General features: G+C 56.3%; 1 protein-coding gene across 1 annotated transcript; it reads left to right on the top strand.

Moving 5' to 3' along the window:
- Positions 1 to 12,783: 12,783 nt before the first annotated feature.
- Positions 12,784 to 21,572, top strand: SKOR1 (SKI family transcriptional corepressor 1). Its single transcript, XM_037835383.1, is given in 9 exon segments — positions 12,784 to 12,890; positions 13,118 to 15,326; positions 16,462 to 16,555; positions 17,492 to 17,599; positions 18,131 to 18,202; positions 19,616 to 19,690; positions 19,935 to 20,009; positions 20,521 to 20,586; positions 21,080 to 21,572. Coding segments are annotated over 9 exon segments (2,901 nt in total). The 3' UTR covers positions 21,175 to 21,572.
- Positions 21,573 to 26,023: the final 4,451 nt, after the last annotated feature.

Below are 26,023 nucleotides of genomic sequence, written 5' to 3'. Positions count from 1 at the left end.
AACCTGGAGCCCAGCCTGGCTTGGGGTAGTCAGGCCAGGGCAAGGTGGGCTGGATTGTATAGAAGCTGAGGTTGCCCTGCCAGGAGGCTGAGGACTGGAGTCCTGTGCTTGAGCTGAACACACCTGCATCTTTTGCAGGGAGAAGCACATTACCAGATGCCTGCACACTCAAGACTGAAGGCCAGGATATAACTAAAGTGAGGTCCGGGATGGTGCCAAGACTACACTGGCAGCAACCCCCAGCCCCCTCCATCATACAGGGTTTGGTCAGGACTGGTGCTTCCACAATAGGATGGGAGAGCCTGAAGAGGGCCATGATGCTTCCTCAAAGATGTCCCCTACCCCCATCACTGCATCGGATTACCATCCTTTAGATTAGTCTGGTTCCTGTTTTCTGTCACAGAAATGTCAATGAGAACACGGGGACTGAGTTCTGGGAGGTGGGGAGAAGGCAGTGCCAGGTAAGCCAGCAGAAGAGCATAGAGCAATGGGAGCAGGAGGGCAAGAAGGGGCTGGCACTGACCACTCACATGCAGCCAGCAGCATCCTGACTCCATTCTTGGAGCCAGGTTGATCCCCAAGACTGCATCTCACACAGCTGAGACATAGTTATCCTCACTCCCACTCCGTGCCCCATCACAGTGGGTGATGCTCTGCTCCCTTGGTGTGCTGAGCCCTCTCTGCCTCTGAGCCATTGCACAGGCTGTTCCCTCAGCCTGAAACACCATTCCCCCCACCCCTTTGTCTTCTGCCCAATTCCTACTCGTCCTTCAAGGGACAGCTGCAAAGAGCTCAATCCAGGTTCAGTTGGGAAGCGTAGAGGAGGAAGGGTGTGAGGCCAGCATCAAGCAGGATCAGGAGCTGAGAGACCGGGAGTCCAGGCAGGTGGAAGCAGTAAATGGCTCAGGACACCACCGCTGAGCCTGGTCCTTTGTGGGTGCTGGCTGCTGGCTCAGAGCTCGGAGGGAGGTCAGCTGTAGCAGGGCTGGGATCCAGTGGCACTTCCTGGGTTTGTCATGACTCCCTTCCGCCTTGGCAGAAATCGTGTCCCTGATCCACCATAAATGCTCATAAACTAGGGGCCGGGCAGGACGGATGGGACTGGCAGTGGACAGGGCTCTCTGGATGAGGCCAGGTGGAGGCCCCAGAGCCTGGGCTGGTATAAGCCTCAGACTGACAAATTTTCTGCTGAACAACTACAAATATTTGCTCTGACTTTGGACAGAGTCTGAAAAAGACTTTGTTTCCTCCCTTGGCAGTATCATTTGTCTTGTTTTGAAGCCACAAAATTGCAGCCACGAACTTATAGACTAAAGTTTGTCTTAATTGCTGTGGTGTCACCACCTCTCTGGCAGATAACAGCACAATGAACAAGTTGATGGAGCTAAGCCCTCCAGGTCCTTCTTCTAAAGTGAGACAAATTTCCCTCCTTTGAGCCCAACAGCCCATTGGCAGCTCTGTCATTTCTATATCTGCCTAACAGTTTGCATTAACTTGCAAGGGATAAAAAGTCTCTCTTGCTCAGTTATAGTTAAAAGCATCCAGATGGGGAAGTCAAGCTGTGCAGCTGGTTTTGCCTAGGAATTTTCTTTGTGTCCTTTTTCCTTTTCCAGGAGGAGGGGATGTAGGGTGAGCAATGGGGGCACACCCTGGGAGAGGTAGGGGGAGCCACAGACTGGAGAAAGAGCAGGCAGCACCCAGCATACCATTGTCCAGATCGCCTTAGGTCTAAGAAAGAAAAGATACACTAACAGTATTGCAGAAGGAGCTGGGCCTGGGCACACTCACCTCATTCAATCCCCCCAGTGCCCCCTGCTAGGGGGACCTCTGTCTCCCACTCCATGCCCCATCACAGTGGGTGATGCTCTGCTCCCTGAGTGTGTGGAGCCCTCTCTACCTCTAAGCCATTGCACAAGCTGTTCCCTTGGACTGAAACACTGTTCCCCCCACCACTTTGTCTTCTGCCCAATTCCTACTCATCCTTCGAGGCTCTGCTGAAATACAATTTCCTCTGACGAGGCCCTTTCTGATACCCAGTATGGCCAACTTTGGGCTTCAGAGCCAACCCAAGGGCTCCCTGGGCTCTCCGTACCTGCCTGACTTTGTATCGTCTATGTCTCTTTCCTTACACTGTCTCACTCTAGTGAGTGCCCCAGAAAGACAGGAGCTGGGCCAGCACCCAAAATTCAGGAGGTGCGCAAGAAATAGCAGTTCAATTAGAGAAGGAGGGAAGGGGTGGCACAGCCAGGGCTTCAGAAAACGTTAGTGACCTGCCCTCCAAACCTCTCACCATCTGGAAACAAGATCCTTAAAAATGCATGCGTAAACGTGGAGCAATGGCATTGCGAATGCTCTTCAACTTCTCTGCTGCTCTGCATTTTTCAAATGAGCACGTTATTATTTTTGTAATAAAAACCGTTTTAAAATTTTTTCAACTCCTTTGGTCAGAGTCACTCAGCAAGGCATTGGAGAGGCAGATTCAGTGGTGAGTCTTCTGACCCCCAAACTGAACCCTTCTCCTCCACCCCACAGCCTCGTTGGTCCCTTTTTGGCAATCTGCTCTCCTATGGGGCAGGTGGTGGAATGAAGTGATGAAGGGCATGGGCTTGGAGTCACACAGACTTGGGTTTGAGTCCCAGCTCCTCCATTGACTTTCTGTGTGATGCTGGACAGGATGTGTAACCTCCCTGGGCCTCAGTTTCCCCTCTAGTAAGATGGGGTAATGGCAATGCCTGCCTCCTGGGTTGTTGTGGATATTGTTAATCACCCCCACCGCTGACTGCAACATGCACAAAGCACTTCTGAAGGGCTGGTTTCCTCCCCTCCCTCCTGCCAGGCACCTCTGCTCACATACATATCCACATATCACCATGCTTCATTCCCTGGGACTCCCCACTTTTTCACCTGCCTCCCACCCTCCAGTTGTGGATGAAGATACAGGCTGCATCACCCTGGTAAGAGCCACTCCACATTTAGCATGAGGGCCTGGCAGGGGCATTCTGTGGTCTAATGAAAGTGCCTCTGGGTGGCCACGCTGTCCCCCCTCTCTTGGCATGGAACCTCTCCCCACAACCAGGCCTGCCTCTGCTTCCCCTGCAAGCCTGTGCAGCTCAGAACAACAGCTACAGGCCCAACCTGGGCTACATCCAATCAGGGCCAAGCTCTGGATCCCAGGCAGTGGCTCAGAGAGTGGGGACAGAAGCACCCCCACCACCACCCAGGTGTGCACACCCACTCTCACCTGTACACTGCTAATCATCATCCCCCACATCACCCCAGCTTCCCAGGCCTCTTTTTTGAGAGACATGTGATGGGCAGAATACTCCCCGCCAAAGGATGTTTACATTATGCGTGCACACACCCTATGAATATGTTATGTTACATAGCAAGGGGGGATTAAGGTTGCAGATGGAATTAAGGCTGCGAATCAACTGACCTTAAAATGAGATTCTCCTGGATTACATGGCTGAGTCCAATGTAATCACAAGGGTCCTTAAAAATGGAAGGGGGTAAGCAGAAGAGATCAGAGTCAGAGAGAGATTTGAAGATCCTACACTGCTGACTTTAAAGATGGATGAAGAGGCCACAAGCCAGGGAATGTGAGCAGCCTCTAGAAACTGGAAACCCCAAGAAAATAGATTCTCCTGAGATCCTCCAGAAGGAACACAGCCCTACTGACACCTTTATTTTAGCCCAATGAGACCCATTTCCAACTTCTGACCTCCAGAATTGTAAGATAATGAATTTGCATTGTTTTCAACCACTAAGTTAGTGTTTATTTACTACAGCAACAATAGGAAACTAACATCTCCCTCATTCCCTAGCCCAAGCTGTCCAGAAAGTCTTTGGAAACAAACCCTTCCAGGTGTATTTCCCTTTACAGTTTACAAAGCCCACGTTACAGGCCTCCATCCTCAGCGACCATCCTCACTGACCAGCAGGCACACGCTCCCTCTCCTAGCGCCATGCCCCTGGCACCACTTCCTCCCATTCTCCAGGAGTCAGACGCCCTCCTGCCTCCAGCTCCCCTCCCCAACCCTCTCCCTTAGAGCTTGGCCTCCTTGAGTCCTGGACTTTGGGACCTCACAGGCCTCACCAACCCTGGGCTTCCTAGGTTTTTCAGTGAGTAAGTGGGTGGCCTCCTTCAGAGGGACCTGCCAGGCCCTCTCTGGATCCTCTGTAGTGCCCAAAACAGGTGCTTCAGTCACCACTTACTCATCAAATACTTACTGAGCACCTACTATGTGCCCACAGCTGGGGAACACAGCAGGGACCAAGGCAAGCCAGTCCCTGCCCTTGTGAAACTCACATTCTAGAGGTCAGACAGACAAGAAATGAATACTGCAATGTCAGGTAGTAAAGGGTGAGTGAGGGGATAGAGTGGGACAGGGTTAAGCTTGGGGGTGGCAGTGGGAATAGTGGGGAGAGGCTGCTTTTCTCTTTCTATTGACCCCAGCTGAGGGAACTCACTTTGACTGGGTCCCCACTCTATACCAGGTGCTCTGTGCTAGGCCCTTGGCATCTCTCGTCTCATTCGATTCCCCCAACAATCCTATGATGCCAACATGCCCATTTCACAGTTGAGGAAGCTGAAGTTCAGCGAGGTAGTGACTTACCTAAAGCCACACAGCCAGGAAGTAATAGCCCCAAGACTCAAATCCAGACCAGTCTGAAATGAGTGCTCTTTCCTCAGCAACAGCTGCCACCCTGTAAGACACAGATTGTGTTCTCCGAGGATTCACACTTAAGTAGGGGAGACAGGCACACCCTAGAGTCAGTCCATACCAGGCTGATGTAGTAACAGGTATGTGCCATGTAGAGCAGAAGGGGGAAAGGAGAAGTGAATTGTCCATGGGCAGGGGTGGTGGGGATGAGGGAAGGGAGAAAGCCTCAACAGTATTTTCTGGAGAATGTTCCTGAACAGTTACAGTGAGGTGTCATTTGTGTCTACAGAGGGAAGAGGCTGGGTGGGCCCCTTTTTGGGGAGGCCCAATCTCTTCTAGGGGAGGGGAGAGAGTCATTTCTCCAGAGCAGAAAAAGCCAGTGGGAGCCAGGACACTTTAATGGGGTGAGAATAATCTTTTCAACAAATGGTGCTAGGACAACTGGATATCTACATACAAAAGGATGAAACTGGACCCCTACCTCACAGCATACACAAAATTTAACTCAAAATGGATCATAGACATAAATGTAAGAGCTAATACTATAAAATTCTTAAGAAGGATATGCAGGAGTAAATCTTCATGACCTGGGGCTAGGTAAAGCATCTTTAGATATGACACCAAAAGCACAAGTGACAAAAAATAAAATAAACTGACTTCATCAAAATTAAAAACTTTTGGGCTTCAAAGGAACCATCAAGAAAATGAAGAGACAACTCATAGAATGGGAGAAGATATTGGCAAATCATATATCTCTTCAGGAACCTGTACCTAGAATATATAAAGAACCCTTACGACTCAATAATAAAAAAACAACCTAATTTTAAAATTAGGCAAATTATCTGAATAGACATTTCTCCAAAGAAGACATACAAATGGCCTATAAAAATATGAAAAGACCCTCAATATCATTAATCATTAGGGAAATGCAAATCAAAACCACAATGAGATACCACTACACCCACTAGGATGCTATAATAAAAATGACAGACTAACAAATGTTAGCAAGGATGTGAGAAATTAGAACCCTCGTACACTGCTGGTAAAAATGTAAAATTGTGCAGCTTCTTTGGAAAATAGTCTGACGATTCCTCAAAAGGTTAAACATAGAGATACCATATTACCCAGCAATCCCACATCTAGCTATATCTTCTAAAGAAATGAAAACAATGCCCAGGTGGCCTTGCCTGAGTCTGTATGGAAGGTGGGAATCCCAGTAGTTCCTACACAACACTGGGGAGCGGAAACCCTTCTACTTTTGAGGGACCAGATTGTCTGCTAGGCCCCAAGGACACTGGGCATCGTGGCCAGCAGTTAAGTTTGGGCCTGAGCTGGGGCTCACAGCCCTCACACTCAAATGCTATTCAGCAAACACGCTGAGTACCTACTATGTGCCAAGCCCTGTTCTAGGCCCTGGGAATACAACAGTGAACAAAACATTACTAAGAGATACAGACAACACCCACAAACAAATAACTCATCAGGAAATATTAAACAGTGAACAACCCAATGATGAAAATACAGCAGCAATGAAACACGGATGAGGGAAGGAGGGCTTGGAGGAGGCCAAGTGTAGCATCAAGAAGAGGCCTCTGGGATTTCTGAAAGGCAGGAGCCGAGAGGGGAAAAGTTCAGGCAGCCTGTTCTGGGAGGCAGAAGACTCTGGGTGCAATTGAATTTTCTTGGTGTGTTGCTAGGAAATTTCTAAGTGCTCACAGGGTCTCCCCTGTGTTGAAGGGACCCGGGAAAGAGGCTTGCAGCCAAGTGGAGATTGGCGGAATGGGAGCCCTTCACCCAGGGCCAGCTGGGATGTGACAGGGTCTCTCCAGCCAGCAGGAGTTGTCTTTGCTCAGAACTTGGGAGCCTCTATATCTGGCTGGGGAGAGGTCTGTGGGGGCTCTCTCCTCAAGCCCTCCCAGGCTACCCTGTATCCCAAGTGCAGACAGCCCCAGGATAGCCAGACCCTCCTCACTTCCAAGGCCTTCAGTGACCTCTAACTTAAGCCACCTGCACCCACGCAGGACTCCCCCCTCCCCACCCCACTCCAGGGCTCCAGAAGAAAGATATTCATGGGCTTGGTCTGGGCTCGCTGGGCTCTTTGGGCCTCCTGGCTAATCCTTCACTCCCGCAGTACACGACAGTGCGCCCATCCTACAGATAAAGAAATTGAGGCCAAGTCAAATACGCCATCACTCAAGGGGTCAGTAGCAGAGCCAGGCCTGGGCAGGGCAAAGCCGCGACTTTTCTCCCTCCTTTTGATGGCTTTCCTGTAGCAGGGCGTCCCCTGCTGGTCTCACCTCTGATCCCAAAGAGCCTGGTCTGGACCGCGGGAGTCTGATGTGTGCGGCCTCCAGCAAGTCCCGGCCCTCCCCCGGTCCCAGTTTTCCCGGCTGCACCCGGAGGGAGGTGGGCGGGCAGCTCTGAGCAGCCTGGGCGCGGGCGCGGTGACCGCCGCCTCCCCCGCGCGCTCACCTCCGCCCCGCCGGCCCCGCCCCGCCGCCTCCCGGCTCCAGCCCGGCCGCCGCTCCCCGCTCGGGTCTGGCCGTCGGATTAATATCTAGATATTAAGTAAACAATAAATTAGCAAAACTACAAGAAAATTTTACAGCCCTTTGCATTTGGCAATCATTGAGTGTTAATTAGAAATTCATTACAATTAAAACCCTGCCTAAACAGGGCCTGCGCGCCTTAATTACATCTGATTTTTAATTCAGAATACGTGTTTACACAGTAAGCGCTACGTACCCCATGATTATCCCCAATCCTCTTTATACTGTACTAATTATGTAAATTAAACCTAATTAACTGACGAAAACTGCCGTTAATTCAACTGGTAAAAGATATGTGCTGGCGGAGGAGGCGCGGCCGCCCAGCCCCAGCCCCAGCCCCAGCCGCAGCCGGAATGGGCGCAGGGTGCCGGCAGCGTAGACGCGACGCCGGGGACCGAGAGGCAGCGCAGGCCCAGCCGGGGGTGGCGGGAGCACTCGAGGCGTATCCGGGATCCAGAGACCGGGAGCCCGGCCCTCAGATCCCTGCCGCCACCGGGCAGAGAATGGGAGGGAGAGAATCGCGCTAACGGGCGTCAGGGAGGACGAGGGCACCGACACCTGTGGGCTCCCCTGGCTCTGAACAAGTCCGCAGGACCCAGAATCCCCAATGAAGAGGAGGGGCCCCACCCTCCTCTCTCTGAGCCTGGGTTCGAGTCTCAGCTCTGCCACTCAGTGGCTGTCTGAACCTGGAGCAAGTGACCTGGCTTCGCTAGGCCTCAGTTTCCTCTGCACCGAGCGTCGAGAGGGCAATAATGAACGCTCCTCCTAAACTGCGTTGCTCCCCACACTCCTCTATTGACTGGGGAACCTTGGTGGGTAGGCTACTGCCTAACCCTCGGTTTGCTGTTGTAAAATAGGGGTTAATGAGCCCTACCTTTTCCCGGGGCCGCTGTGAGAACCGGCTCTGCAATCTGTAAAATGTCCACGGTGACTTTGGCCCCGAGCAGAGCCCCACCCCAAATCCCAGGACCTGTTCCCCAGAAACCACCACCCCTGGAGCGAGATGACGCCTCCCCAGTCGCTCTTCACAAGCCTTCAATCTTTCTCCAGCTCAGTCCCGGGACAGAGATTTGGGTGGGTCTTCAGGCTTCGGGCCTGGGCGCGGGGAGCTGTCCGCCTCTTGGTGCTGAACAAGGACTCAGAGGCGACCCTGCACACCTGCTGGTGCGGTAACCCGGGCAGGGACCCTTTGTCTGAGCGTCCCCCGAGGCCCCGCGACCGGGTTGCCGGGAACGCCTTAGAGGCCAGCCCCGGAGGCGTTGTTGGCCCCAGTAGTTCAATAGAGGCAGGACAGGCAGCCCAAGCCCAAGGGACCCTGCCTATACTCTTTCCACCCCCACCTCCTCACCACAGGGGCGTCCTGGCTCCGAGATCGTTGTCATCACCACACCGAATTCTGAGATCCCTTTAAAAAATCATTAGGAAGCGAATAATAATTACAGAATGGGATTGTAATTATGGGGTGGGGGAGCTGGACGGAGAAAGGAGGAACGGGCTGGCGGGAACTGGAGGAGGCTATCGGACTGGGACGGAAGGAAAATAGGTTCCTGTTGAACCCAGAGAGGCTGGGGGGCAAAGAAAGAGGCAGATTTAAAACAGGACAGAGGCAGAGCCTGGGAAAAACTCACGAATGGAAAGGTCAAAGGCAGAGAAAGAAACAGGGGCTGAGCAGACTCTAGGACTCATCAGGGAGGCAAAAAAGGAAAGGCAGGAAGATCTGAGAGAGAAAAAGGAACTGAGAGAAGTGAGAGAGCAAGAGACCCGCAAAGGAGACATTGTCTCCAAATCTGGGGGTAGTTTGCGGAGCCTTGGGAAACAAGTCAGCCTGGGTGAGGGGAAAGAGGGCAAACGAGTCCCCAGGCCAGGCTTGTCCGCCCCCTCTTTCCCAAGGCTAGCCTGAGAGATCGATTTGACCCTCCAGGGACCTTTCCCGGGATCCCGGGAACTAGGGAAGAAGGGAAAGGACAGAGGCAGAAGGGGAGGAGCAGGGGAGACGCAGAAGAGATGAGCCCCAGAGGAGCCGAAATGCAGGAGGGGAGAGGGCCTGGAACCCCCAAGAAAAAGGGAAACGAGGGGGCGGGGGAGGGGGCGACGCGGGGGCGAGGGCGACCCGGCGCCGCTGGACGCGGAAGATTTATGGCACCGCTCGGGGTTCCAAGGACGGGCTGGGCTTGCCGCTGCTGCCGCCGCCGGTAGCCGCCGTAGCCTCTGAACCCCCTGCCCCGGCGGCCCGCCGTGCCCCAGGCCATCCCTGCCATTATTAACTTCTGTTTGATTAGGGTAATTGTTCAAACTTGTGCCGGACAGTATGATTAATTACAGTTTAATTAACGTGTCCATTAAGGACACTTAATGCCACGGGGGGGGAGGGGGGATGGGGGAGGAGCGGCGGCCAAGGGAGCCCCCGGGTGCGGGCAAGGAGGGAAGGGTTGCAACTAGTAACTCAAATGAAAAAGTAGAGACCGAGATTGAGAACGGGAGGGAGAAATTCGGAACCCAAAGGGTTGCAAGGGAGAATGGTGAAGACAGAATCCGGTGGAGGGTGGGGTGGGAGAGGGGTGGAGAAAAGTGGAGCTTTGGGGAAAGGGTGCCAAGGGGCGTCTGCAGCGTCAAGGGACTGGACCTCCGCCAAGGGGAAACTGAATTAGCAGGATTGAGAAAATATACATTGACCTCTGGTCTCCCCCAGCTATGACTTGGTTCCTGCCCTGGGTGGCGGTGATGGGGGGAGAGTCCAGGACTGGAGACGCGTGCAAGCTCAGTTCCGGAGTATGCTGCCTAGGGAAGGAGGCAGACGGGAGCCCCTCCCCAGGTCAGGAGCGGTGGGGGTGGCGACACTGCCGCTTCCCAGCTGCCATCCCCGGTGTCCTGCATCCCCGTCCCTGCCCCGGCCGCTGGTAAAACGATCCGCTTCCCAGGGCCACTCTTAGCTCCGCCGCCTGGCCCTCGCCTGCAGACCGAAGGTGCTGTATCCCTCCCCGCGCCCCTACCCTCTGCGCACCCCTCGACCCCATCACCCGGCCCTGGCCCGGCAAGTTTCTGCCCCCTCCGCGGGAAACGCAGGGCCCTCCCCACTTCGTTCTTGAGGGCAAACTTTGCGACCCCGGGCCCTTCCCTCCTCCTGGACCCTCAGGCGAGCGCCGGGCGCAGGTGCAGGGCGCGGGACGCAGGTGTGCGGCCGCTTACCTGGGGCGCGCAGGCCTGGGGGCTGCCAGGAGGCAGCGGGCGCTGCGCGTGGCCAGCGGAAGGGCAGACCCTGGTAGGGCGCAAGTGACTGCGCGAGTGGTGGGTGTGGCGCCCCGGCTCGCAGCTGTCAGGCGCGCCCGCCCTGCTCCGGCCTTGCCACTTGAGCTTTGACCGCGCCGTGCCCGCCACCGCGCAATGCGCTCCAGGCTTCGATCCCGGCTCTGGGCCAGTCCCGGGCCTGGGGGGTAGCGGCGCAGGACCCACGTCTCAGAGCCCTGGGCCCTGGCGCCCAGCGGCTGCTGATAGCCGACGCGGCGCGGGAGGGGCTGGCGGGGCCGCGGGTGTGAGCGAGGGGAGCCCGGGAGCGCGGCTGTGCGCGCGCGCGGGGAGGGGCCGCGCCGTCACCCGGAGAGCCCGGCGGATCCCGGACTCCCTCCCGCTGCTCCACCCGCCGCGCACCTCCACTCGCCCGGCTCCAGCCGCCGCCGCAAGGTGAGTACCCGCGTCCAGCTGCCCGCCGCCCTGCTCTCGGCTTCTACTGGCTTTTTTCGTTTAGTTCCGAATTGGATTCTTGTGGGTGTTTTATTATTGTACCTAACGAGTCCACCGCCTCACTACCGCCACTGGCCGCCTCCGCCTCATTGCCCTCCCCAAGCTCACCCGTCAAGACCAGGAAGCCGGTGAGGGTTCCCCGAGCCTGTCCCAGAGGCTGCTCCTAGTCGCTGCGTGCGGCCCCTTGCCCAGGCTTTCTGCTCTGGCCCCCGAAATTATGTTTCTATCTCTTCTCCTGGCACTGGAGCCCGGAGAACCTCTCCCACTCAGGAAAACCCCGCGTGGACGGGGGCCTTCAGCTTGAGGAGGACACGCTAGGCTCGGGGATCTCTCTTCACTGCATGCGGGCCGGGCACATTCGCCGATTTGGGGAAAATGAGAAATCATTTCCCAGAGCCATGCGCCCCCAGCCACCTCCCCAGCCCTCCTGAGGGCCCCCTAGGGGGGCACGGGGCTTCTCTTGTTGACCTCTTAGCTGGGGAGTTAGGTCAGTTTCTTGGACTCCTAAAATGCTACAAGGGACTTCATCGCGAAGGGAGGGGTCAACTTGTTTCAATTTGATCCGCGGAGATAAAGATGAAACAGATAACAGGTAAATAGCTTGATATTTGAAGAAGGTATGAGGACAGATGGGAGAAAGAGCACCGAGCTGGACAAGACAGACAGCTCAGGGACAGATAAGATCGACAGATGAGGGGCACCCAGACAAATAGAGTGGGGAGGGAGAGAAATAAGACAGACGGAAGTCTCCCGGTGAAACGCTTTTGAATTCGGATCCCCTATCTGGCTGGAGCTGCCTCCTAAAAATGGATTTGCCTTTCTTGCAGAGTTTAGGGGTCGGGAACCCCAGGGTTGAGCTGCCTGGGCCCCAGGAGCGCCTGAAGTCTTGGGCCAAGTTGGAGCCTTCTGGGTCTGAGGACACGTGGTTGGGCTTAGAGACCTAGAAGGGCCCCAAGCAGTTGTCCACCGGTTCCCCGCTGCTGAGGTCCCCAGACTCGGTCAGAGAGCAAAGCGGGGTACCGACAGCAACTTTTGTGCTTGGAGTCTTGAAGTGGCTTCAGAGACCGGCCAGGATTCCTCCCAGCCCATGTGAGCCGGTGCAGCGAGACACAGAGGATACCTCAGAGAGGAAAAGTCCCCAAAAGAGGAAGCCCAGGGCCCCAGGAGTCTGTGCTTGGCCTGCCCGGGAAGACATATCTGAGGAGGAAGAGAAGGAAAACTCAGGAACTGGCGAATGGAAACGAAGGAGAAGCGGCCCCCAAGAAACTTCCTTGAGAACCTCTCTGTCCCAGGCGCTGGCCCGACGGTGTGGAACACATCTGAAAATGTAGGAAGTGTGGATAGGAACTGCGTGACCCTGGTCTCACTGATGACTGGAAAGAAAATGGTTTATATTTCCAGCCGAAATCTTTCTGCTCAACGAACGCGGGACGCCGGGCGTGGGAGGAGAAGCTCGGGCTTGTGGATACCGAAGACGTTGTCCCCGGGATCCGGCTGGGCAACGACCTGATTGCGGTGGGGACCGCTCGGAGGCTGGGGCGCGCACAGCGTGCTTTGGAGAGGATAGGGTTCAGCACCGCGAACAGCAGTCGCCTTCCCGCCCCCACGCCTCCGATCCCCTCCCCCACACGCTGTGTAAAGATGGGTAGTGACCGCTCCGCCCCTGCCTCTCAACCCCTCCTCGTGCTGCCCCCGCCCGCCCGCGTGCATGCGCGACTAAGCAGAGGGGCGGCGGGTCCCCGGAGTCCGGGCTTCAGGACCCCGGCCGCTGTGCGGGCTGCGAGGCGGCGGAAGGCGCATGGATCTGGGCGCCGGGAAGCCTGGATTCGGCAATGGCTTTGCTGTGTGGCCTTGGGCAAGTCACTCTTGGTCTCTGAGACCCATTGCCTCCCCAATCCGAATATGAGATTGGGTTCCTAACAGCCCGGGCTTTCCTGGAGTCTCCATTACCTCTCTCTTCCCTCAAACCCCGGGGGCTTTTGTTCGGGCGCCAGCACGTGTCTGAATAACAAAAGGCACCCGTCCAGGAGGGCGAATGAGCTTGGACTCCCAACTGCCAAGTTTCCCCGGGCGCCCGACTCCGCGCGCCCTACTGGGCGGGCCCGAGCGGCAGCCGCGGTCGCGCTGAAAATGGCTCATCTTTTCTCTGCTCTCTCTGTTTTGCAGGAGCGGCGGCATGGAGGCTCTCACCACTCAGCTGGGGCCGGGGCGCGAGGGCAGCTCCTCGCCCAACTCCAAGCAGGAGCTGCAGCCTTACTCCGGCTCCAGCGCTCTCAAACCCAACCAGGTGGGCGAGACGTCGCTGTACGGTGTGCCTATCGTGTCACTGGTCATAGACGGCCAGGAACGTCTGTGTCTGGCGCAGATCTCCAACACACTCCTCAAGAACTACAGCTACAATGAGATCCACAATCGCCGTGTGGCCCTGGGCATCACGTGCGTGCAGTGCACGCCGGTGCAGCTGGAGATTCTGCGTCGGGCCGGGGCGATGCCGATCTCATCGCGCCGCTGCGGCATGATCACGAAGCGCGAGGCCGAGCGGCTGTGCAAGTCGTTCCTGGGAGAGCACAAGCCACCCAAGCTGCCGGAGAACTTCGCCTTCGATGTGGTGCACGAGTGCGCTTGGGGCTCGCGTGGCAGTTTCATCCCTGCGCGTTACAACAGCTCGCGTGCCAAGTGCATCAAGTGCGGCTACTGCAGCATGTACTTCTCGCCAAACAAGTTCATCTTTCACTCGCACCGCACACCCGACGCCAAGTACACGCAGCCCGACGCCGCCAATTTCAACTCCTGGCGCCGTCACCTCAAACTCAGTGACAAGTCGGCCACGGACGAGCTGAGCCACGCATGGGAGGACGTCAAGGCCATGTTCAATGGCGGCACGCGCAAGCGGACTTTCTCGCTGCAGGGAAGCGGCGGCGGCGGTGCTAATGGCGGGTCGGGTGGGCAGGGGAAGGGTGGTGCTGGAGGCGTTGGCTCCGGCGGCCCCGGGTGTGGTGCGGAGATGGCCCCAGGCCCACCGCCCCACAAGAGCCTGCGCTGTGGAGAAGATGAGGCTGCCGGGCCTCCGGGGCCGCCTCCTCCACACCCACAGCGTGGCCTTAGCCTGGCGGCGGGAGCCGGCGGCTCTGCGGGACCTGGAGGGCCTGGCGGCGGCGCGGGCGTACGCAGCTACCCGGTGATCCCCGTTCCCAGCAAGGGCTTTGGCCTCCTGCAGAAGCTGCCCCCACCGCTTTTCCCGCATCCCTACGGCTTCCCCACGGCCTTCGGGCTCTGCCCCAAGAAGGACGACCCAGTGCTGGGCACCGGCGAGCCTAAGGGCGTCCCGGGCACTGGGAATGGCGGGGGCGCCGGCACTGGCGGGGGCACGAGCGGCCCGGGAGCAGGGCACTTGCCCCCAGGGGCCGGGGCGGGCCCGGGCGGCGGCGCTATGTTCTGGGGACACCAGCCCTCCGGTGCAGCCAAGGACGCCGCGGCCGTGGCCGCCGCGGCCGCCGCCGCCACTGTGTACCCGACGTTCCCCATGTTCTGGCCGGCAGCAGGAAGCCTCCCGGTGCCGCCCTACCCAGCTGCACAGAGTCAGGCCAAGGCTGTGGCGGCCGCAGTAGCAGCGGCTGCAGCCGCGGCTGCGGCAGCGGCGGGCGGCGGCGGTCTGGAGTCCCTGGACGGTGTTGATCCGGCCAAGGAGGGAGGCCTGGGCGCGGAGGAGCGCTGTCCAAGCGCTCTGTCCCGCGGACAGCTGGACGAGGATGGCACCGACGAAGGACTCCCGCCGCCACTGGTCCCACTACCGCCCCCTCCGCCGCCGCCGCCACCCGCGCGCAAAGGCTCCTACGTGTCGGCCTTCCGGCCGGTGGTTAAGGACTCCGAGAGCATCGCAAAGCTCTACGGCAGCGCCCGCGACGCCTACGGTGCGGGGCCAGCCCGAGGTCCTGGACCCGGCACTGGGGCAGGTGGCGGCTACGTGAGTCCAGACTTTCTTAGCGAGGGCAGCTCCAGTTACCACTCCGCCTCGCCTGATGTGGACACGGCAGATGAGCCCGAGGTGGACGTGGAATCCAACCGCTTCCCCGACGACGAGGGCCCTCAGGACGAGGTTGAGCCCGGCGCGCCTAGTGCAGGAGGAGGCACGGATAGCGACCCGCCCGCAGGGCCCGCGTCCGCCACCTCCTCCGGCGTCGACGGCCCCGTAGACTCTCCCGACGGCTGTAGTCCCAGCGCTCGGCGCCGCCTCGGGCCACCCCCCGTTGGGCGATCCACTTTCGGGGACCCGGCGACAGACGACGTGGTGCGAAGACCTGAGAGAAGCCCGCCGAGCAGCGGCTATGAGCTGCGAGAGCCGTGTGGGCCTCTGGGGGGCCAAGCGCCGGCCAAGGTGAGTCCCCAGCCCGCCCCGCCGGTGGTACCTCCCTGCTTCCCCTCTCCACAGCCGCCCGGCAGGCACCGGCCGGTTGGGGAGCCGGAATTTTGTTCTGCGCGGGTGTTCGCGACACAGGCCTCGCTGCTCCCGGCAGGCCCGGCCTCGGGCGCGCTGTGGGGCTAGCCTCGCTGCCACCCTAGTTGCAGGTTCCGGAAGATCTGAGGGGCCGGCATGAAGAACGTGTGGGGTGTGTTTTTATTAAGGCGGGTAGTGAGGAGACAAGAAGAGACCGCCAGACACCCAGAGACAGAATTAAATAAAAAGGGTCTGGAGGAAGAGAGAAAAGAGATGATAGAGAAAAACCCTCGCGAGGCCGGGCCAGGAGCGCGCGCCGGGATGCGGGGTCAGATCCGGAAGGGGAGAGGAGAGGGGCGGGGGGACGGGGAAGACGACCGGGTAAGGAGAGGAGGAGGAGGCCTCTACTTGGGCCTGGCCCTTGCAGTACAGGGTCCCCAGAATCTCCCCCTACCCCAACCCAAACTTGCAGTTCTCCAAGTCTGCGTCGGACTTCTGCCTTGGGAACCTCAAAGTTCGCTGGTGGGAAGCTGACTAGACCGTGTGTGGGACGGGAGGGCTGCAGCAGGCACGGTGGTGGGGGCGGCAGCCGGGTCTTGGGTCCGCTGGGCCGCGACTTAGTGGGGGTGGGGGGTACAGCTAGGCCGGAATCGTTGGCTATTTTAAAGTGGGTATGCACACCTGTACAATTCCATTCGGTCCATTAAAACTAATCATTAGCCGAACGCGAAAGGCGTCATTTATGCCGGGACGAGGCGCAGGCACCGGAGGGAGGGGAAAATGCCCGAAAGGAGGCGGGCGCAGAGGGTGGGGGCGGCTTTGAAAGGCTCTTGGCTTGGGAGCCGCTTTGTGTTTCGGGTAATTTTCTCGCGAGCCTAATAATTACCCTGAATCCACAACCCGGACGCCGACTCCTAAGGGCGCAAGGTAGCGCCGCGTGCGTCACGGCCGCCCCGGGCGTGCGGTCCCCCGGGCGCGCCAAACTCTGCCCTCCCCCTCGGTGCTCCCTTTCGGACGCGGAGCGGGCAGCCGCCAAGTGCCTCCCTAACCGCCTGTCATTTTTCGGCCGCCGCAGGTGTACGCGCCCGAGCGGGAAGAGCACGTGAAGAGCGCGGCGGCGGCGGCGCTGGTGCCCGCGGCCTCCTACCTCTGCGCCCCCGAGGCCCATGGTAACGCCTCCCCCTCCCCCCGCCGAGGCCGCCGGCCGGTGTGTTAAGGGAACGTCAGGCAGAGGGTGGGGACAGGGAAGGCCTGCGAGGGAAGTCGAAGGAAGAAAGACAGACGCAGAGAAAGCGAAAGAAAAGAGGAAGGGGGAAAGAAAAATAAAAGAAAAAGGAAGCTAAGCGAAAACTCCCAACAACTTCCATCGTTTAGTTACTTAAAAAAACAAAAAAGTCCTCTTCACTGCACCTAGACGCAGACACACACACGGTCATACACTGGGTTGAAGTCTTTTAAAAATCACATCTGGCATCCCTTCAAGTTCTCTCATTTCTTCAGCGAGTGATTTTGGCCTTGGGTTCCCCGGGACCAGGTCGAGTCGGGGCGAAGGGCCCTCTCACTCTGCTGGGGCCACCAGAAGCGCCAGGGTGGCTGCGGCCAAACGCCGGGGGAACCCCGTAGGAGCGCGCGGTACCCGGCAGCCTACAGAAGAGAAGCTGAGGGTCTTGCAAATCCAGACAGACTAGGCAACCTAGCCCGGGAGGATGTTCTACCTTCTCCCCACCCCAACCCCAGCGTCCTGCAGGTCGCCGCCTGGGCCGCGTTCTCGGCGGGAGCCGCGCAGGCAAACCTGGCGACTACGCGCGCTTGCGGTGCCCTAGTATCTGCGCGCGATGTAGGTCGCTTGTCTCTGGTGGGCTCAGCTTCTTGTCTTGCTCTTTTCCTAGGGGCTGGGGGCGGGGGCGCCGAGCCCAGAGAGAAGCAGATTCGGGGAGGGGGGCGAATGGGGGGGCGGAAGATGCACGTCCCGGCTCGCAGCAGGGGATCCGCTGCGGCCTCTACATTTTTGATTAGGGCTTGGGCACCCGGACCGCAGCAGCTCTGGCCATATCGAGGTCATGGTTTCTTTGCCTCTCCTTGAAACTCGGTTTATTGCCTTTAAGAGCAAGATAAGGAAGACAATCACTCAACCGCCGACGATTTCGAGACGAGGAAATCCTTTCCAGACCAAAGGAGCATCTCCCAGCCAAGTCCCGCAAATACAGACCGAGGTGAGACCCGGGACCCCTCGCTCCGGCCTCCATCGGGAGCTGGCGCCTGGGACGCCCAGGTTCTCGCTGGCTTGTGAGGAAGACTTCCTCAATCAAGCGTAAGCGGCTGCTTGTCGCCTTCCACGGTGGGCAGATAAATATTTAACTAACGCGGGCGAGATGCAGACAGGTTTCCTGAGGTTCCACCTCCTTGGTGGGTTTGGGGATTTTTCCAGGTAGTGGGAGGGGGGTATGAAAAGGAAATAAAGGACACTCTCACCCACATAAAACAGATCAAAGGACACTTCCTGCCCTAAAGTGGCCCAGAGTCCATCTTCCCTGAGCTCACAACATGAGGTGAAAGGTCACTCTCCTACACCCCCAAAATGATGACTTGGAAGATGGATAGTACTAGATGCCTGTAACTGTCTTCTCTAAAGGCAGAGAGTCTGGAGTGGGTCTCTGGCTTGGTACAATTCCAGGGAAGCTCACTCCTCTCTTCCCAAGCCCTCCCCCAGGAGGGGAACCCTCTTACTAGCCTCTATATCTCAGGTGAAGAGGGGCTCACCCTGGATGTCACAGGAACTCAGCTAGTGGAGAAGGATATCGAGAACCTGGCCAGAGGTGAGGCTGCATCGGTGAAATGGGGCTTACACTGTGCTAGTGTAAGGAATAACACCTGCTGTGGAAGTGGTGTTATTCCTTCTAGGGGGTGAGTGTGGGAAAGACGACACTCTTAGGGGAGTTGACTTTCATTGAGTGGAAGAGATACAATCCCCTGGACACATCTTGGCTTGAGGTGAACCAACCCCCCAGAGGTTTATTGGAAGTTTGAGTTCTCCAAGGGCTCCCTTCCATCTGGGTAGCCCAATAAGAAAGAAAAATGAGCAGTGATTTGGTACTGGTGAACAACCAGACAGGACAATCTGGGTCTGGGTCTCCCAAACTCACTGGAAACCTCAACTTCTTCTGAACAGCAAAATTGCCGGGAGGCATTTATTTAAGGAATGTGTGAGAGGTTAATTTTTTCTGGAATTAGTGCATCATAGTCCCACCATCACTAACCCCCAGGCCCTAAATGGGGGGAGGATGGAGGCTTTTTTTGTAGAATGGCATTCCAAGGTTTCTGCTCACTCTGAAAGAGGAAAGTGTGGCTTGAGACACAGAAGAAGGGAGCTTGTCACCCCACTTTGCCCTCCATCTCCCACTCTTGTATTTTCCTGGTGCCTGCTAGGAGAGGTTTTCTTAGAGGAGCCTTCCCATGGGGAAGAACCAGTTACCAATGACTCCATCGTCAGGGCAGTTGCCTCTCCCACCTCAAGAACTGGTTTCTGAGGGCACTAACTAGGTCTTTTACAACCAGCTGCTTCCCCCACCCCAGCACAAGGATGGGCTTGGGAATTGGTGGGGGGAGGGAAAGGGGCATTGGTGGTCGTCCACTTTCCCCAGTTGCAGATTTGACAGGATATGCTATTAACTTCAACGACACTGGTGCTTTATACAGGGGTTCTTAGCATGAATTTGGGGGTGCAGGGACCTCTTGAGATTGTAGGCAAGCTGTTGTATGTGCATTTTCCTGAGGAGGGGTCCAAGGCTTTGATCAGATTCTCACAAGACACTGGGGACTCCCTGCTTTGTGTTTTTGAAAGGAGGGATTAGGTCTGTGGTTTGAATGGAGAAATGGAGTCCTCCTTAGGCCACCCTTTAAGATTTGGGAGTTAGGAACAAAGTAAAGTAGACCGCATGCTGGGGAAAGAATGGGTGCCTGGAGCCAGGGCCTAGATGTCCAATGCATGCTCTGTGATCCTGAATTTGATTCTCCCTGGGCAATCGGCACCCCCCACCCCCACCCCAGCCCTGCTTCCTCTCTGAATCCTTTGGATGCAAGCAGGAAAGCCAGAGTGCTGAGGGCCCGGGTTTATCATCGGCAGGCGCTATCCTCCCCAACCCTCCCCCTCTAGGAGCTATCTGCCCAAACGGGGCTGAGCACCTCCAGATGCTCGCCCCTCCCTCACCTCCCACTTTCGCCCTTCGCAGACGAATTGCAAAAACTGCTCCTGGAGCAAATGGAGCTCCGCAAGAAGTTGGAGCGGGAATTTCAGAGTCTTAAAGGTATCCCTGCCCTGCCACATCCCACCTCACCACGGAAGCCTTGCTCCCGGTTCCCCGGACCTGCCAGGGGACCCCAGGGCAGGCAGCTGCCACAGCCATGGCAACCGTACTCTTCTTTTCCCGGGTTTCCAGCGAGGCCAAAGACCGCAGGGTGGGGTGGGTTGGGGTGGGGGAAGGAGAGTGGGGAAGTGGGGCCGGGGGAGGGGGCTGTGCGTAACAGCTCGCACTTAATCAATTTGCACAGATAATTTTCAGGATCAAATGAAGAGGGAATTGGCTTATCGAGAAGAAATGGTGCAACAGCTGCAAATTGTCAGAGGTAAGACGCGACTTCAGGTGAGCGCATGCACGGGCGGTAACTGCCTCTCGTTTGGCAGGAGTCGCAATGTTGGTTCAGTCATTTGGATTTAAATTGAAGGTAATTTAACAATTATTTTTTTTATTTAATATCCTTTGTATACTCTGATTAGCCTCAGAATGGCAAGCGAGCCCAGCAAACGGCTTGCAGGCATCATTACATGGAGTGATTGAACTTCTTATCGCGGCAATTTCCATGGTTTCTAAATTAAAAATCGAGGCGTAAAATTACCTGGGAAGTAATGCCTAAGTTTGCTTTAATTTTGGTTAGATCTGTCTGCCTTTAAGCACCATCCCAGGCCATTTCCTCCCTCTGCCAGGCTGCAGTTTGGAGCGTCGGCGTCCCCCCTCCCATCCCCCGGGAGTTGTCTCTGCCTGCCAGTTGCGCCCATCGGGGAAGATGAGTCCTGGGCTGTGACCCCGGCCGGAGGGCGGCCTGCGTTTCCTCACCCACCCCTCCCCATGTCTTCCAGATACCCTGTGTAACGAACTGGATCAGGAGCGGAAGGCACGCTATGCCATCCAGCAGAAATTAAAAGGTGCGGAGACCCGGAACAAAGATAAGAGGGGTGTTAGGTGCTGGCTACGCCTGTGAATGAGTAGCCGGGCTAGTGAGGGGGGAAGCCCAAGGTCTACATGGATCAGAAGCCGAGAGGAGGGAAGTGGGAATTGCTTCTAATGGGGTAAGGATTATAGAACGGTGGGATAGGGAAAAAGAGCCCCTGGGCATCGGGAAATCTGCCTTCTAGTCCCAGTTCTGGTCTTGGGTACATCAATCCCTTTCACTGTGCCTCAGTTTCCTCTTCTGTAAAATGGGTTTATTGAACAAGAGCAGTGGTTCCGAACAAGGGGCGAATCAGAATCTCTTCCTGCCCTCCTACTTTCTTCTAATCCACTCGGTTGAGAACCAACCCCTGATCCCGAAGGGGGTGGGCTAGGCTGGGGCAAGCGGTGTGGGGTGGGGGAAAGAGTTGGACAGTGCGGGCGAGAGCCGCGAGGCGCCCAACGTGGCTGGCGCGGCTGTCTCCCCAGAAGCCCATGACGCCCTGCACCACTTCTCCTGCAAGATGCTGACGCCCCGCCACTGCACCGGCAACTGCTCCTTCAAGCCCCCGCTCTTGCCCTAGGGCCGGCCCGGCCGCGCCCACGCGCCCTCAAGCCATGCTGCTCCGGTCTTGTAAATACCCGTGGCCCCGGCGGCCCAGAGCGAGGAACAAGCCATTCTGACTGGACCGATGTAAATACGGCCTCCCGCCCGGCCGCCCGCCCTCTTCCGGGCGCCCTGGCCATGCCCGCCCCCACCACCACCTCCTGGGTGCTCCACCCCAGGACCCCGGCTCGGTTTCCAAGTGTAAATACCGCTTTGCCACACGGTCGAACTCCAGGGCATCAGACCTCAAGGGGTTAACTGGACCCAAGTGGGGAGGAAAGCCAAGAGGTAGCCTCTCCCCCCCCAGCTGTACAGTTTCTGACCCGAGATTGTGAATACAATGTAGCAACTTCGCTGGCGCCGGCCTCGCCGCGCTACCCGTCGCGTCCACTTCTGAAACTTGTTCTTAATGACAAAGTGGCTATGTGCAATGGATATAAATGTATTGTGAGTTTCTTGGTTCAGTACTGGGTTCAATTTTAATTTATTTAAGCTCTAAGTTATTTTGCTTACCCTCCTGGACTTCCAGCCTCGTTTTGCATTCCTCTTTGGGGTTTTCTTTGTTTTTTGTTGTAACTTCTTTATGTAACAGCACTTTAAAAGGGCGACAACCGACTACAGAGATGGCGACCACCTTGAGCCTGTTTGGGGAGACCATCCTGTATCCGTGACTTTTGTTTTTAATAATAATAAAAAAGCTGTCACTTCCTGGGACTGCTGGGGCGGAAGTGTGCGTGGCGGGAGTGGGGGTGGGGGGGTGGGCGGGAGGATTGAGGGCTGAGCAACAGGTGGGCTCAAGGACCGCAACGCGGGTTCTCAGCACCCTGGGTGAGACTTGGGCCGCGGCTGGAAATGGCGCTCAATCTTTCAGGCCCAGAGAGTGAGAATCCGGGAGCAGACCAGGAATCCCGACGGGGTTCTCACCTTCAACTCCAACCCCAGGCCCCGCTCGCTCCTCTTCCAGGGATACTCGCGTCCTCTCTGGTGGGCAGCAGCGAAAGCCCTGACCTTTCCAACAACCCCTGCAGACACATCCAGTATGCCCCACCTGCCACCTCTTCTCCGCCTTCAGTCTAAGGACACTTCCTTGGACCCCCGTGGGGAAAAGGGAGCCACGATCCTAAGCTTCTTCCTCTAGCTCTTTCCTAGACCGAAGTTTATTCGTGCCCAATTCCACGCCTGCCCACCAGGGAACTCACCCCCCGGGCGCTCAGAGACGGTGTGCTGTTTCCTGAGAGTTTCCATGGTGCCGTGACTAAATCGCCGGGTTCAACCCAGAATTCATCTCCGGGAGGCGCTGGCACCGCCCCACGGACAGTGGAGCGCCAGGGCGGGGCGGGGGTGAAGCTCGCAGGATGGGCCGCGGCCTTGCAGTCCAGGTAGGGGAAGGCGAGGAGGGCTCTCATGCGCAGATGCCCTCCCGCCAGCCCGGCTGCAGTCCGAAGAGCGCGAGCCCTGGCGGTTTTTAATGTTTCATCATTGTAGCCTGGGGAGGAAGACGAGACTCGCCTAAGGTGGGTGCTCGGGCAGCCACGCGGAGCCAGGTGAGGGCCAGAGAGTGGGCGCGGGAGCGGCAAGTGGAGAGGTCTCCCCTTGGCGTCATTCCCTCTTGGACCTCAGTTTCCATAGCGAACGTGCTGGTTGGACCACAGATAAAGGAACTGCTAAGCACTTTTTGGGGGAGGAAGGTGTGGGTGCAGTGGGGAAGCGCACTGTATGGGGATTTATTCAGCCCTGGCTTCCAATTTCACTTCCTAGGCTGACTAGTGGGAGTGCTGTGTAGCTGCCTTTAACCTTTCTGGGCCTCCGTTTCCGCCTCTGTAAAATGATATTCCGGTCTCTAGACCCGGGAGACGCGTGGAAGGGCTCTGGGTTGGGGTTTCCACGGCAGGGACCAGCGCTCCGACGGCCAGGTCTTCCGGACACCCCGCAAATGGCACTGCCGATCATTGGGGCAGCAGCGGGGCGCCACCCGGCGGAGACCGTGGCGGCGGGCGGCGGGTTCTGCGCAGCTAGCCTACCGGCTCCCGGCAAGGCGGTTTCGTGGAAAGTTGTCTGGAGGACCCGGTGCGGAGCCGGCGAGCAGGGCGCGCCTGCGGGTGGAGCCCGACGGCGCAAAATGAAGGTAGGAAGCCAGTACCCGCACCCCTGCGTTGGGGCTCCGAGCCCTCAAGTCTCGGGATATTCCGAGGACTAGACCCACAGAGAACGAGAAGGGAGATAATGGCAGTGAGAACGCTATGCAAGCTGTGAAGCGTGGAGCCAGAGATGGAGTCGTCTCGGGACGCGGGGCCCCTCCAGGGAGCGGGAACATTTCACTCGAGTGGGACCTACCAGACCAACTCCCCACTGTACCCAACCGGGAGATTAAGGTCCAGAGAGGAAGTGTCTGCGTTCCCAGGACGCTCCAGGCGTAGGCGAAGCCGGGATGAGGCCAGGTAGCATGGGTGTTGGAAATGACACGCACCTTTTCCCTACGGGATAATCCCACTTTGGGGCGCAGCACTTTCTTTCTCTGTAAAAAGGGAATAACAGTTACCACCCAGACGGGAAGTTCCTTGGCTCCGACTCTTACAGGGAAGCCTAGCAAATGTTTGTTTCTACCCTTTGCAAATTCCCCAAAGTGGAGAAAAGCGCCGTAGGCAGTCTGGGCGCGCCGGGAGGGGCGCTCATCTGGGCCGGGATCTCTGCAGACAGTGGGCTGGGTGGGCGGATCCAACCCAGAAAACCTAGTCGCAAAAATCTCCTGTGCTCCACGTCCTTTCAGAAGTGGTTTGTTCCCCCTAAATGTTAATAATCAAACGATTGGTATGGATGTAATTATCAATAATTATACGAATTATTGCTGATTGCCGGGCTCGTAGCTATTTTAATTAGTTTACCAGATTCTAATTAAGTTAAATGAAACATTAATAGGGAAAATATGCTTTGGAAAAAAACCCAGTGTTTTTAAAAAGTTTATTTCTCACCACAACGTCGCCACCTCGCGCCGGTTTTTAGACATTGCAGCCAACCTCTGAAAGTCCCAGACTCGGACGCCTTTGCTCTCCAGGAGAAAAAACTGGAGCTTAGGGAAGTGGTAAGAGCAGAGGGGCACAGAAAGTTCCTTGAGGTGTTCTGTTGGGTGCTCCTAATCCCCGGCGGAACCGACAGGAGGTCCGGCCCTGTTCCAGAGCCAAGTCCGAGGTCCGGAGGGTAAGGAAACAGTTATATACACCTCTTTGACATCGGACTGCTTTATCAGCAGAGTAACTCCGGGCTCCTTACAGCCAGAGGCATTGGTGACTAGCCCCACCTGTCCCAGCAAAATAGGGGTGAGAAACCGAAAGAAGGTGGAGTTGCTGCTGGAGACAAAATTAGGTTGCTTTTTTTGTTTTTCTCCCCTGGGAGAAACCAGAAAGTCACTGCTTGCCTCCATTTCCTGTGCAAATGGGGGTAACCTGTAAGCAAAAGATGCCTAGAAGCCCCTTTAGACTGCTGGACAGAGATAAGCTTCTTCTCCTTCTGCATTCTCATGGCTCTGGGTTCATGAGACTAACTGAGTGCTCATCACCCTATGTTATCCTTGATTGTGTGGGTGTGTTTCCCATAGGACTGTAAGTAAGGCTGCAATTTGCTCTTCCCTTTTACCTCCCACACAGGGTCAAGGGCATCACAGGCACTCAACAAACGTCTGAGTGAATGGGTTCCAATGTTGTTTATTTGGGTGCTGGACATGTCTGAGGGAAGGGATCCCTAGATGGTTTTGGAGAACAGCTAATGAGAAGCAACTAAGCTCATTTGCATAAGGCTAAATAAGCACATGCTTACTGCTCAGAAGATCCTTCACCAATAGGATTAATTTGGGGTGACAGGTGGCAGATCAGAGGTCAGCTAGAAACAGGAAAACTTTCTTCTTGTTTCAACTGCATCCCAAAGAGGGCGCTCTCTCACTCCCTCACACTTTACAAGGTCACGCTGCGCATAGGGGTCCACCTATTCCCAGCTACCCTGCTTTAAAGTATAGCCCAGATCCTTTGTAAATATGTGATTCCTGCCTTTGAATTCAGAATACCCACGAAAGCAGAACTGGACCGCATGGGTGTTCCATCAATTCTAAGTAGGTTTATCCTCCCCCTCTGCACCCCCAGACACTGCAGAGTGTTTGGTTAAGAGAACAAACTATATAGCAAGATTTCCTGGATCTCAATCCCTGCTCTGCTGTGACATTGGGCAGGTGATTGAATCTCTCCTTGCCTCTCCTTCCTCATCTATAACATGAGGGAAATAACCATATTTACTTTAAAAGATTGCTTTGTGCTTGAAATGAGTTAATATAAATATGTAATATAGAGTAGTTAGAAAAGCTCCTGGCATGTAAGTGCTATTATAATAATATATTGGTGTTTGCTAAGATTACAACTCTGGGTTCATTTCCCAGCCCTGAGACCCAAGACAGGAATACTTTAAAAGAGTTCCCAAATGGGCCCAGTCTGTGGTCTGCTTCTCCGAGGGTCCGGCAAAGAAGGGGGAAAAAGTGCTTTTTAAGACCTGGACTCTTGAACTTCCAGAAAACAATAAGAATCCTTGAACATTGGCTTGGAAAGACATCCTGCAGTGCCAACAAACTCATTGATTATATGTGCCCAAAGGGGCAAAGGGACTTGCCCAAGTTCTCTCAGCAAGTTTTTGCAGAATCAGAAAGTCAGCCAGGTCTATGAATTCTCCAGGACTGGGAATTGCCTGTTTCTTTGTTAATTTCTGCTCCGAGACAATGGTAATGCCAAGGAGAAGCAGCTGTTTCTTTAAGAACATTCTGAACAGCCCTTCCTCTGCTGATAATGATC

The sequence above is a fragment of the Choloepus didactylus genome, chromosome 4 (assembly GCF_015220235.1).
Source record: "Choloepus didactylus isolate mChoDid1 chromosome 4, mChoDid1.pri, whole genome shotgun sequence".
NCBI classification, from domain to species: Eukaryota; Metazoa; Chordata; class Mammalia; order Pilosa; family Megalonychidae; genus Choloepus; species Choloepus didactylus.
Note: the sequence above shows the minus strand (reverse complement) of the source record. Positions and strands in the feature narration are given on the sequence as shown.